General features: G+C 39.1%; 1 protein-coding gene across 2 annotated transcripts; it reads left to right on the plus strand.

Moving 5' to 3' along the window:
* Window positions 1–2,230: 2,230 nt before the first annotated feature.
* On the plus strand, window positions 2,231–7,292 carry LOC4329971 (uncharacterized). 2 transcript variants are annotated; one of them, XM_066307755.1, is made up of 6 exons: window positions 2,231–2,379; window positions 3,195–3,280; window positions 4,515–4,600; window positions 4,727–4,787; window positions 5,086–5,172; window positions 6,895–7,292. In XM_066307755.1, exons 2-6 carry the CDS (start codon window positions 3,200–3,202, stop codon window positions 6,985–6,987), a joined length of 408 nt encoding a protein of 135 aa, XP_066163852.1. In that variant the 5' UTR covers window positions 2,231–2,379; window positions 3,195–3,199; the 3' UTR covers window positions 6,988–7,292. The 2 variants fall into 2 exon arrangements, with proteins under 2 accessions (XP_066163852.1, XP_066163851.1); XM_066307754.1 differs by having other exon boundaries at window positions 3,198–3,280.
* Window positions 7,293–13,813: the final 6,521 nt, after the last annotated feature.

Here is a 13,813-nt window from a genome sequence, read left to right on the forward strand (position 1 = left end):
GTTTTATCTATAAGTTATATTTGGTTGCTTCATTCATTTTTCCATGGTTTATCAACCGTTGAGCAAACAATGAGAGGCTATATATTTCATATCGAATTTCCTTCCAAAAAGGCTCCTATGTAAATATATTACACAATTAATTTTTTTTATGTCTTTGTTGTGCAACTTTGAGTAGTATTGCTATATTAAAACATAACAATAATAGCTAACAAAATCATAATATTATGAATAAATAAAAAAAATCAACATTAAAATATTTTTATGTTTTTCAAATGAGAGTTATTGTATCAAAACTTCAAAATTCTAATTGAATAAATTTAGTACTTTCATGGGTTTTAATGTTTAAGAGCGTTGGTTTCAAGTAAAAAAATGAAAATTGAAGTAGAGTAGGACCAAAACACCCCCTCATCTTCGCTGTTCTCACAAGCTCTCGCGTAACGGTTTTACCTTATCTCCTCCTCCTCTCATCGGAGTTGTGTGTTACTCCCCATCTACGTCGTAGACATGGCTGGCTTCATCCCCGCCAAAAGCCTTTGTCACGCACACAACCTACCTTATATTTTTTTTATAGATTTTCTCTATTTTTATGGTTTTTCACTTAACTGCCTATCTACTGTGGTGCGACAGTTTTAGTAAAAGTTAAATCTTATGCTGTAAGTCCATATCTTACACATTAAATTACATACACTTATAATATATTTTAAATGCACTATTCACGTTTTATAGGAGAAAAAGGGGAAAATGATTTATTATCTATTTAGTATGAGAAAAAAATATCAGTCAAGATTAGCATATATGTAAAAAATAAAAAAAACAATATGAAAGAATTAGGGAAATACCAATATAGCTATATACATACTGATAAGAGATAGATAGTCATCATATATCATGCAGTGAGAAAAGAATACCACAATCGAATGCTTTATTATTGAGCAAAATTGATGGTATTATTTTTATCTTTTTTAGTTGAATCTATCTAACCATAATTAATCAGCCAATGTTGGTAGAAATCCGTATCGTCACGCATCAACATATCATGAGATTATTAGTAAAAGCTAAGTACACCGATCCAACCATGCTTAGCATATCACAAGACTAATAGACAACTCATCTTTAATCGTGGTAGAGAATAAAAGAGTAAATTAAAGTTTGTACTATGTATTCTTCAAAGTTTTCATTTTATATCATTCTTTAACAATTCTTTTCATTTACATAACAGCTAACTTTACATTTCAATTTGGACCACCCCATAATATCCATCTCCAAGTTCAGTGACTCTTCACTCTGCAACCACTCCGCACACTAACTCTCTCTCTCTCTTCTTTTTCCATCCGATAGTTAGGGAAATGCCAGATCCAAAAAGGAGTAGCCCGGATCTAGTATGTCCGCTTTCCGTCGGGTCGGTTCCTACCTCCCTGAGTCCCTGCAAGCCTAGCACCCCCGACCTCAACGACGACCATAACAATAGTGTGCATGACGATACAGAAGGTGCAAAGACATGTCGGAAATTAGAGGGTGTGGGTGCGCATGCAAAGATGGAGAGGAGGAACGATGGTGGCTCATGGAGAAAGAGCGGCGGTGGCGGTGCGTGGAGCGGCAATTAGTGACTACTAATGTTCTAAAAAGTTTATCACCGACACAATCCCTAACCTAGATTGTTGCATTTTTTTTCTCTAAGTATTACTATACACCGGTCATCATAAAAAAAAGGGAATTGCTAACTGGTCGCCTGCTGATTTATTTTTGTTTGTCAGCCCTTTCTTGGCCTATTGGATTTTGTTCAAGATTCGTGCACCCAACTACTGTTCATGCATCCCGGCCCAGATAACACAGCCCCCGCGCCGCATGTCACGTCACGTGGTCAAGCATTGTTTCAAGCAAGGAATCCGGTGGCATTTTTTGTTGTCCACGCATCTGAGAAAGGAGAGGCAGAAGCAGCGTCATCGACGACGACGCCATAGCTCCAACGCAGCTCCACTGCGAAGTATGTCCCCCGGTCGATGGCTCTGCAAGCTTCGGACCACGAGGGAGGTGAGTTCCCCCAATGGTCCTCTGCTGGAGTTTGGGTTATCATCAGCGTCGGAGAAGAAGAGGAGGTCGCCGGAGTTAGAAAAGAAGCACCTAGAGTACGAATTACGAAGCATATCCGGAGATCCAGGATCCGCAAGATTTAGGTATGCATTTTTTTCGTCAGAAGCTTTATCAGTTCAAAAAAAAAAAAACTAGTACTAGCTCCTTTTAGAGTATCTTCACCTTCCTTGGCGTAAAAGAAAATCTGTCTCGTCTCCTCCGCTCCTTGCGCCATCTCGCGGCTGAACAGGGGAGGGGCGCCGATTTCTCCATCTGGCGAGCAGAGCAGGGGGAGGGGAGGGGATCCTGGTGAGCATCCACATCCTCTTCCTGATTCATCTCTCTCCCGCCGCGACTACTTTTGTCTGGAATTTGCTTTCGTTCGTTAACCCTAGCTTCTCTTCAGAGCCTTAACCTTTGTTTGTTCCCCCAAAAGTTTGGGGGTTCAACTGAACCCCCCATGTCCCAAGTTGGATCCGGCCCCTGGAGGAAGGTGGATGTTAGATTGTAGGGTTTCTTACCTCCTTTTGTCGAACTAGATGCATTGTTGTTTGCTGTAGAATGGACCCATGAGATCAGTGTGGAAGAGTGGCCAGTCCTCGTTCTAGATAAATCCGGCAACCGAAAGCGCGCATCACATATTTGGAGTCATCTTTTCTACTAGGGTTATCAATAATAACCTCAGGCGCTTTTGCGGAACAGGAATTGTGCCATGTTTGTTGTTGGGGACAGATTTTCAGTCAACCCCCATGTTAGATCAGGGCAAAGCTGTACCTTCTTCTCTACTGTTGCTCGGAGCCCTGTTCCCTCTAAACCAAAATGCCAAATGCTTTTAAGTGGATAGAACTTATTTTTTAGAATTCTTAGCGGGGAGGTCAGAGGTCGTAGTTTTAATCGGAATAACTATGCTCTGTCATCTTTTGTGTTCGTGCTATGCTGTGCGATACTTAAACCATTTTACCATTCTTAGGTCTTAGCTATTAGGGTGGCCATTGGTGAAGCCTGGTATCCTGTTTCATGCTTATGAAAATCTATGAAATCATGTATTGTTAATGTTTCATACCTTGTGGGTGCACAATTCAAACTGTTTTGAGAGTTGAGACCAATAAATTCAATCTTACTAGCAGAGATGGCGAGCACAGCATGCTTTGTGATTGTGAGTAAAAATGATATTCCAATCTACGAGGCTGAAGTTGGGTCTGCTCCCAAGGTATGGTTCTTTCAGTACATCCCCTGTAGTAATTAGTTCTATGTTCAATATGGATACATCATAGTATTTTTATCTTACTGTATTACAATGTGCTTTATTGATGTAACATATTCCAAGCGTCAATGCACTGACATCATGCTTTGTTGTGTAGTTTCTTTCCACTATCCATTTCTCTTCATGGAAAATGCATCTGATGTCATATTTAACAACATATGACCAACAATGTATACATATATGTATATACCACTATACATCAATGTTTTGGTACATTTTATTATTCTGCAAACTTATTTTTACCCCTTAGCATATGAAATGTCAACTGCTAGTGATAGTTCAATTTCATATCTTGCTTGTTTGAACTTCAAACCCTATGTTGAAATTTCTTTCACAATATTTTTCTTAAGGAACTGAGGCTGCATACATCACTTGCCTTGTGTTCTATATGAGACATGCCTCCCTTGCATTTGCTCTTCCTTCTTCTAGATAGTCCTACTCAGGGAAACAAATCTCAGCCTTGTTTTCTTGTATTCCTTGTCCAGAATTAATTTTTGAAAGAGTAACTTGCACTCGTGGTGCATGAATTTGCGAGGTGGGTGCCATTCAGTGCAACGATTGCAAAATGCTCAAACTGATTCAACAACTTGTCTGGTGCATGTCAACCAGGGCCAGCACAGTCCACAGTTAGAGCATTAAAGTGTTGGTTGGGGTGCCAACTGGGCAAAGGGTGCGGTAATTAGACAATGTGGCATCCCAGTTAGCGACTTAGCGTTCAACCTTCTATTTAGGTCCTGATAATGAAAAATCACCATTGAAGTGCATCATGGAGCAACTCAGGGATCTAAGTAAGAAAGGCTCCTTTTATTTTATGAAAAAAAAACCATCCCAATTCATCCCTCCCAGGGTGGCTCATGTTTTGCCACTCTGTTATCTAGCATCCTAATCAGTGCAAAAATACTCTTATTAGCCAAAGTACTCCGCTCTCAAGTTTATGCGCCAAAGCACAATTCACTATCTTGAAATATCCATTCTATGTTCATCTATGGCTATATATTTCAAATGTCTACATTATCTCCACCATCTTTCATAGCTCAGACGATAGTAATTCATATTTTGTACTTAGTACACAAGTTCTAAAATCCAAAGGCCTTTTATCTAGCTAGGATTTATTTCCTTGCACCTATTGTCTGAAAGTTTTCTTACTTTACTGTAACCTTCAATTTACTTCCTCCTGCAGAGAGAAGATCAAGCTTATCAGCACCAGTTCATATTGCACGCTGCATTAGATGTTGTTCAGGACCTTGCATGGGCTACAAACACAATGTGAGTAGCCGTTGATCTGTCACTATTCTGTTTGCTGCAACCAAAGATATCGTCTTGTTTCTCCTGTAACTCTTGTTTCTCCTGGCTTCACACAACACGTTCATGATATTCTGCATTCCTTTTCAGGTTTCTGAAGTCAGTAGACAGATTTGATGATCTTGTGGTGTCTGTTTATGTAACTGCTGGTCATATCCTTTTAAAATTAAGATATGGACATAGTGAATCAATACTGGGAATAGAAGAATATAGAAATCTGAGAACTTGGATAATGATAATTCTACCAGCACTATTTTAATAAGAATCCTGCCAGGAAATGATTAAATGTGTGCCGCAACAGGGATTTTTTTGTTTCTCACGCCTGTTTTTATTCCCTATGATGATCATAACCATTAGCCATGCTATCTTTCTAGCCATTCCTCCATCATCTAAGTATTGTTTTTTTTTTGGTGGGGAAGTATTGTTATTTCTTAACTTCCAGTCTGATACATACTAGATTTATGTTACTTCATGACTCAAGGAGCGAGGATGGAATAAAAAGTTTCTTCCAGGAGGTTCACGAACTCTACATCAAGGTAACATGTTTGTTAGTTGTATGCAATGCAAAATAACATGATTTACTAGATGCTATAGTGAGTCAACATTCAAATGCAAACTCACAAAAACTTATCCTTCTTTCTTATATTCCCTTCATATATTATCTATTTTGCAGTTGGACAAATAACCTTGAAAGTTTCTGCACCTTATTTTATTTCTTTATAGATAAAATCCAATACCTTATTTAAGCAATAGAAAAACAAACCTTCAGATTTGCTCTTGACATCTGGAATTGAACTAAAATCTTCTGGTGGTATATACCCAACTACAACCTTTAGACGCTCTGTTTCCATATTATGTCATTTTGTGTTTGTCCTAAATCAATTTTTTTTTTCAAATTTTACCAAGTTTATAGAAAAACTTAGCAACAGCTATAACATCAAATTAATTTAATTAAATCCACCATTTAATATATTTTTATAGTACAGCATTTGTTTTGTGCTGAAAATCCAGCTACATTTTTCTATAAACTTGATCGAACTTGAAGAAAGTTAACTTAGGACCAATGTTTTAAAAAGCGGCTGCACGGACTGCTTATGCGCCTGTATAAGCGTAACAGGTCGTCAGACCTTGCTGACTATTGCTGTCTGGTGCATTTATAAGGGCAACCACAATGTGCATGAAAACTAACCTTAAGGAATAAAGTAGTAATTTTTGTTGTACCTTTGTACATTGGGAGATGAGCTAGGGAGAGAATAGTGCTATGTGCAACCTTAAGCTTAAGGCTAGCCATAAGAATTAAAAAAATATATCATGGCTTTGCAACATGCATGCACACTTTCAATCTTGAGTAAATATGTGTCTTTTTACTCAATGGGTCCCACCTTAAGGTCAAGAAGCTACCATATACATTGTAGCATGTACTATAGATAAAACAATATAAGAATGTGGGTCCCATCTTATGGCTCAATTGATCTAAAACATTGAGGATGCCCTAAGGTTTACAAGGTTAAGCGGGCCGCATATTCAGATATGCGGCCCGCTTACCGTGTAGGCAATTGGCCTTAGGGCTTATGTACCCTTTTGTGTTCTGCCATAGTTCCATTAGTATTTGCTGTTTGCTCTATCCTATATGGACTACGATGGTGTGGTCAGAAGATTGGAACCTATAATATATATAATGTATGAATCACAACTTATTTATTGTTTACTGCATTTGCATTTTTGCTTGATTACATTGAGTCAATGACTTTAATTTTGGTCATCCTTGGGTCCTATTTGGTAGTTTAGTTCTTCATGAGTCTTGCCTCTCTACCGATCCTTTAAGCCTATGTTCATTATCCATAAATAAAGATGGATCAGATGTTAACAATCTGTCTTGTTATACAACTTTAAAACCGCTTACAAGGCCGCTTTCCACACAAGCTCTACAAGGTGGGGTGACCGCACGCACCGCTTACCGTTTTTTAAAGCACTGCTTAGGACAAACCCGTAATGACTTATAATATGGAACAAAGGGAGTATGTACACAATTTTCTGTTACCAACAACTTTTTCCCCCTAACGTAGATTTAAGTACATGGTCCTCTAAGGTCAGCTAACTATTACTATTGATTACTTGATTTCGTCGTATTCATAGTACAATATACGTAATATCAAATTTGGCTGCTACATCATTTGATAGGTTGCTCGTACGATCCAGCTTCCAGCATTATTCTTTATTTTTTTGTAACAGAGAAATTTGTGTGTTTTCATATGTAGATCTTCCTCAATCCACTCTACCTACCTGGTTCTCGCATCACATCCTCTCATTTTGATACTAAGGTCAGGGCTCTTGCAAGGAAATACCTGTAGCATATAACCAGGTGAAGACTCTGTAAGCTCCACACCGCCCTGTATTCTAGTGAGTAGCACTTGCCTTGTACTAGTTCTTCTACAATTGAATGAACGTAGATCCTGAGACTAGCCTAGCAGTACCATTTACTATTGAATGAACATAGATCCTCTAATGATCTTGTACTAGAAAAGTGCTCTGTTTGTCTTTTCCGGAGTTAGTAGACGCCCATTCCTTGCCTGTACTGTACTTCTACCCAGAGATTATATGTACTAGTAGTATAAAATATCTCTCACCCATCGAAGTTTAGTGGGAAATTTATGTCGATCGCCTTGTTTCTGACATGCTCTGCTGCTAAGATAATACTAGTGTCCTTGACCCCGATCCTGTGAACATGGTTTGTTGCGCATCGGTACTGTACTGTTTGTACCATGATACTGTAGTCTCTGTAGTTATTATAGTTATGCCAGGAAACTGGAGGGTGGTGCTGCAGCATTTATCAGAGATATATGAGGTCAAGTAGGTGTATGTAGCAGCAGTAAATACTGCAGGACAATCCAACTGACCAGGCACTGTTAGCTTTCACCGACTGCTTTCCGATCCAAGATCGAAGAGAAGAAATGGATAAATGGATGGGTTATGGTCAATTGCTTATGGGGACGAAGTAAATATTTTATACTATAAAGCTAAAAGCAGCTTGGAACAAGTTATCCAAACAGTGTTGGTGTAGAAAGGTTTTGGAGAAATTGCAATTTGGAGTGTGGCACAAATAGTCCGACATAATTTGCCCCCTGTAATTAAAAAAAGGAGCATTGCAGAACTATGTTTATACATGAGTTAGGCACCTGTTCATATTCGGATTTGACAAGGTTTATGGTCCCTTTGTATCAAAAGATTTGTAGAGGAATTTCAAGGGGAATCCTATATGAAAATTTTCTATTTTACCTTTTGATACAAAGGATTTGAGCTTTCCAAATCCTATAAAATTGCTATGTAATGGTTCATTGTATGTAGGTTTTGGAGGAAACTTAGCAAGAGCTTCAATCTCTTGGAAATTTTCTTTTTAGTCTATTTCTTTTATGTGATTCTTGCATTTTTCGTACAACATAACCAAATGACCATTCTTGCGTTTAGCAATCCTCTGTTTTGCACTTGATTTCTTATCAAAATCATCGTTTTTTGGATACTGCATTTTAAAGGAGTTTCATGGCAGATCACACCATCACCTGGTTGTCTTATTGACAAACTCTCGGTGTTCTCCTAATCCTAGGACCTATGTCACTCTCATAAACTTAAGATGTTGTATCATAGATTGCCACACTTGCCAAAGATATGAACAAACCGTTAGCCTCGTTTTACCAAGTTTAGGTTCCTTCGGATTATAGAATTTTTCAGAGGTCCTTAGGTATTGGGATTTGAACATGTCTTCCAATAGAATACATTCCTATATTTAAATAATTCATAGGATTTTAAGGGCCATTTGAATCAAACGATTTGTGGAGAAATTTTATAGGATTCAAATCCTGAAGAATTTTTTCCTATCTGGTCATTAGATATAAAGGATTGGAGATTTTCAAATCCTATGCAAGTTGAATGGCTCATTATTCATAGATTTTGGGGGATACTTAGTAAGAAAGAGTTCCAACCTTTTAGAACATTTCCTTTTAAGTCTATTTTTTCATCCAATTTCTTTGTTTTTTCTGCAACTTAATTAAACAACAATTCCTAGTTTTTCCTGTGTTTTGTAATCCTCTGTTTTGTGCTTGTATTCCTATTAAAATCATGTGTTTTTTCTATGCCTTTGTTTTTCAATCACGCGTTTCAAAGGAACCCTAAACATGTTCTTCAACTTCATGATTTCTCTTTCTATCCTCTTTAATATAATCATGTTCTTCAACTCCAATGCAAACTCTCTCTCTCTCTCTACCCTTTTTAGTATATGTAGCATATAATATCAAAATCACGTATTTTAACTATGAATTATAAAAAGGGTGGGGAGATTTGGGGAAAAGACAGCCCCCTAAATACTATTTTGGGCAGGAGGATTTGAACCTACGTGGGCTAGCACACCCCGTGCTTACAATGAATCACTCGAACACACGAGAAATTTGCATATCTGCCACTCATAAAAACTGGCTTCGCTATAATGCAAACCCTCGAAATGGGATTCGCCTAGACACCACTCTTAACCTGCGGGCATTCGCTGAAATGCCACTTTCGGCCTTGAAATGCCACTTTCGGCCTTTCTTCCATTTCGAAAATAATTTTCATCAATTTCAATTCTTCTCAGACTATTATGCCCCTGAGTCAACTGGTTCAGTCGGACTCGTATTCTTCTCTGTTTCTCGAGCGACCGAGCGCGAGAAGGCGAGAAGAGGGTCGCGCCGCCGCTGCCTCTGCTCCAGCCGCCCCTCCCCGGTCCTCCCCAGCTGCATCGCCCCTTCCCGGTCCTTCACAACTGCGCCGCCCCTTCCCGGTCGCCCAGGTGCGCCGCCTCCTCTCCCTGTCGAGCCTCATCCTCGGCAAACCCTAGGCACTGAGCCGGGCTAGAGGAGAGGAGGGCGACCACACCTGCGCCGCCGCCTGCTCCAACCGAAGCGCGGCGCCGCCTTCCCCGACATCCGAGGCGCAGCTGGGGAGGACCAGGGAGGGGCGGCGCGGCGGCTGGAGCAGAGACAACGGCGGCGCAGTGGTGGTGGGCGATGCCGCCTCTTCTTGTCTTCTCGCAGCGCGCTCGGTCGCTCGATTGAACCGACGAGAGACAGAGAAGAAACGAGTCTGACTCAACCTGTTGACTCAGAGGCATAATAGTCCAAGAAAAATTGAAATTGATGAAAATTATTTTCGAAATGGAAGAAAGCTCGAAAATGGCATTTCAGCGAATGCCCGCGGGTTAAGAGTGGTGTTTGGGTGAATCTCATTTTAAGAGCCCTTTTGAATTGCAGGAATGGAAAAACGGAGGAATAGGAAAAACGTATGATTGATAGGCAGTATAAAACAGAGGATTGGAAAATACAGGAAAAACACAAGAATGACCGTTTGATTGGACCATAGGAAAAACACAGGAATCGGATGAGAGAGATAGACTCAAAGGAATTTTTCCAAAAGGTTGGATCTCTTGCTAACTTTCCTCCAAAATCTCTATAGGATTAGTCATTCCATAAGAATTTTAAAGGATAGTATATGATTCAATCCTTTATTTCAAAGTCTTTCATAGGAATTTTTTTTTCATAGGATTGGAATCCTTTAAATTTTCTACACTTTTACTACAAATCAAAGGGGCCCTTAAGGGTGGCATTATAGCGAAGCCAGTTTTTATGAGTGACATATATGCAAATTTCTCCTCAAACGCATGCTTAGAATAATTTCTACTCTGTATTGTTTTATTTCCCATTATGTTCCACATGTCATTGATATTTCAATCCAATATTACATTTTTTTCCCCGCGTTCTAGAAGACTAAACAGTGTGGCGTACCAGAACTTTGACAATTAACACAAACAAATATCGCAAAAGGTCGTGAACCAAATACACCCAAAACTTGTGCTCTGCTAATGTCACTCACTTGTCAACAAACCGGCGTGCAGTAATGCGCCATCGATCGAGCTGTCCTAGCAAATCGGGAGCAAATCCGGGGGGGTGCAGATTTGCTGAAGCACGCACATCACGTTCCAGATCCGGCAGAGCTCGACACTGCCTGCCCCCAGCGTGCATCATTCTTCCGTGATTGTATCAAAACATCAGTGGCCACCTCACTTGCCACCACAAAAACCCATCCTTCTTCCAACCAAACCTAGGAGCAAGCTAAAGAGATATCTGAGGTTTCAGCCATGTGAAAAAAAGAGGAAAAAAAAGAAGGATCGTTATCGCCTTCATACCAAGATCCTTGAAATGCAACTCTGCTGCTGAGATTGGCCTTTTGATTTGATTACGGTTGTTGATAGGGGAGCTAGGAAAAGGAGATCAGCTGTGTGGTGTGTCTGATTACGATTAGACGGCAGGTGATAGTAGTAGAACAGTGGTGCCACAAACCCACAAGGCGTGGATTCACGGTTGAAACGTGGTGTGGTGCGTATCGTTGCACTGCTCCGTGGGATCACAATCTCGACCCGACAAGTACGGGCACTACCTTCTTGCCAATGGATGAAGTAGATTAGCAAGTCACATCAAAGATTTAGCAACACCATGGCCTAGATTACCTCGGCGGGTTTTATTGATGAAAGCAATAGAGATACTCTTGTCCCACTGATTGATTTACGTGAGGATTCCAATAGTTTTGCCAGTTTGATCAGATTTTCTGTCCCCTCGAAATTTGATTACTTCAAATTTGAATTTTCAAATATTTTTTAAAATATCTTCTTAGAGAGAGTTGTTAATACCCAAATTTAGCTCCTAGAGTAAGAAATAGGAAGTCATAATCAAATTTAGAAATAACTCAGACTTGCCACACGAGGCTAGTGTGACAATAGCCATTGGGCCGGTCAGACCGACGGCAAGGGCGGTCTGACCGGCGGCATGTGGTCGGTCAGACCGGCAAGGCCGACTCTGAGTGAGGTTTGTAAGTTCTTAGATTTTCTTGCTAAGGCTTGGGATTTTAAAATCCTAATTGGTTTCTACCTAATTGAACGTGGAAAAAACTCTGGGAAATAAGTCTACCCCTCTTATAAATATAAAGGAGCTAAGACCGATTGAAACAACAACAAATCAATCATCAAAATCAATTTATTTACCCAAACCTCTATATTCTACATCTCCCTCCTTCCTACTACCTATGACCTATTCCAAAGTCTATTCTCCTCAAATCCCCCAATTGCTCATCGTCTCTCTCTACGGCGTTAGGGGACGTCCTAGCTGGCCAATCGAGGCTAGGACAAACCGGTACGCGTTTATCTTGACATGGTCCCTTCCGAGTGTTCGTTTGATGACATCTACCCACTCCATACGACGGCGTGTCTCCGGTTTCTGCCTTGGGTTGCACATAACGTGCTCAAGGTGTGGCGGCGTGATTTTACGTTAACAAGAGTTAGAGATTCTGAAAAACAGTTTATGATTTACCAGCTAGTGATCTAGCTACTCCATATTAAAAAAAATGTCGTTTTGGATAAGACATGATCTCCAAAAATAAAAACTTTGATCAATATTTTATATTATACTATACTAGAAAAAATACCCGTGCGTTGCAACGGGTGAAGGATATTTTAATTTTGTTATTGCTATACGATTTAGTTAAGGTGATATTCACTATGAGAATTCGCTTGGATATATATTTTTTTCTAGAAAATCATAAGTTGTAGTTAGGTGTCTGATCATCTCAAGTTAGTACGTAAGTTAATTTTTTAAAGAGATTTCTTATACGACCGTTCATGTATTTCCAAAAGTGAACGAACTTAAAAACCGACTCAAATACAGATCTGTATTTCTAAAAACAAACGAACTTAAAAACTGACTCATACACGGATGACGTACCTAAGTACCAACAAAAACATCTTCAATCTTTATAATAGTTTTACTGTGAGAATTTGCTTGGATATATATTTTTCTAGAAAATCATGAGCTGCAATTAGAAATCCGATCATCTCAAGTTAGCATGCAAGTTTTTTTTAAAAAGATCTCTTATATGACTCCTCCTGTATTTCCAAAAGTGAACAAATTTAAAACCCGACTCAAATACAAATATATATTTCCAAAAGCGAACGAACTTAAAAACCGACTCATACATGGATGACGTACCAAAGTACCGGCAAAAACATCTTCAATTTTTATAATAGTAGAGATATAGAAATATCAATAAATATATGATTTTATTGAAATAATTTTTAAGATTATTTATACATAAGGTCTTCATGTTTGTAACACAAATATTTTAGAAGTTATTCGTTGTTAAGTTTTTAAAGTTCAACATCAGTTTTATCCGCAACAATAATTAATTTTAACCTAGAGAAAATATTATTTTTTATTATGTAGCTACTAATACTACTAGTAAAAATCTGAATTGTTTAAGAAGCTAAGGAATTTAAGATGTAGCTAGACTTGTACTCTCTCCGTGTAATAAAAAAATCTAATCCAAATTGGAATATGGACATAGAGTTTGAATCGATTCAAATTTGGATTGGGTTTTATATGGGACGGAGTACTCCCTCCGTCCCATAATATAAGGGATTTTGAGTTTTTACTTGCACTGTTTGACCACTCGTCTTATTCAAAAAATTTGTGTAAATATAAAAAATGAAAAGTTATGCTTAAAATACTTTTGATAATAAAGCAAGTCATAAAAAAATAATAATTTCAATTTTTTTTAATAAGACGAGTGATAAAAAAGTGCAAATAAAAACTCAAAATTATTTATATTATGGGACGGAGGGAGTAGCTAACAGAAGCTTCACACAAACATGACCTATAATTCTCTCCAAGTTTCACGCGAAAAAGATGATCAGCAACAGCTGGGCAATTATACACGCAAGACAAATCGCTTCTGTTCTTCCACCTGGGGTGCTGATCCGCTGCTACAGCGTTGCTACTGGCAATATGGAAGCCGACGGCGACACCTCGTTTTTGGCCGCGCTGGACTTGCTGGTACAGCTAATGATGCTGGCTTTTGACGGGAGGGCGAGACAGCGCCGAGAGAGAGGCAGAAGCAGGGATAACAATAAGCAAGATCTTAGCGCCTTCCGTATCAGAATCGCTGGAAATGACTCCTCGTCAAGATTGGCCATGGAACGATGTTACATTAATTGACAGCAACATTACAGATTCAGAGTATAGTACCCGCTACAATCAATGCAATGAACTGGTAAAAAAAGACAGAAAAAAAAAAGGTGACGAACCGAATGGGGCAGCAGCACCAACT

The sequence above is a fragment of the Oryza sativa genome, chromosome 2 (assembly GCF_034140825.1).
Source record: "Oryza sativa Japonica Group chromosome 2, ASM3414082v1".
NCBI lineage: Eukaryota > Viridiplantae > Streptophyta > Magnoliopsida > Poales > Poaceae > Oryza > Oryza sativa.

Coding starts and splice junctions, on each gene's coding strand:
- LOC4329971 (XM_066307755.1), top strand. CDS start 3,200: ATGGCGAGCACAGCATGCTTTGTGATTGTGAGTAAAAATGATATTCCA. Junction 4,788..5,085: donor CTGTTTATGTAACTGCTGGT/CATATCCTTTTA, acceptor TCCAGTCTGATA/CATACTAGATTTATGTTACT. Junction 5,173..6,894: donor TTCACGAACTCTACATCAAG/GTAACATGTTTG, acceptor TTTCATATGTAG/ATCTTCCTCAATCCACTCTA.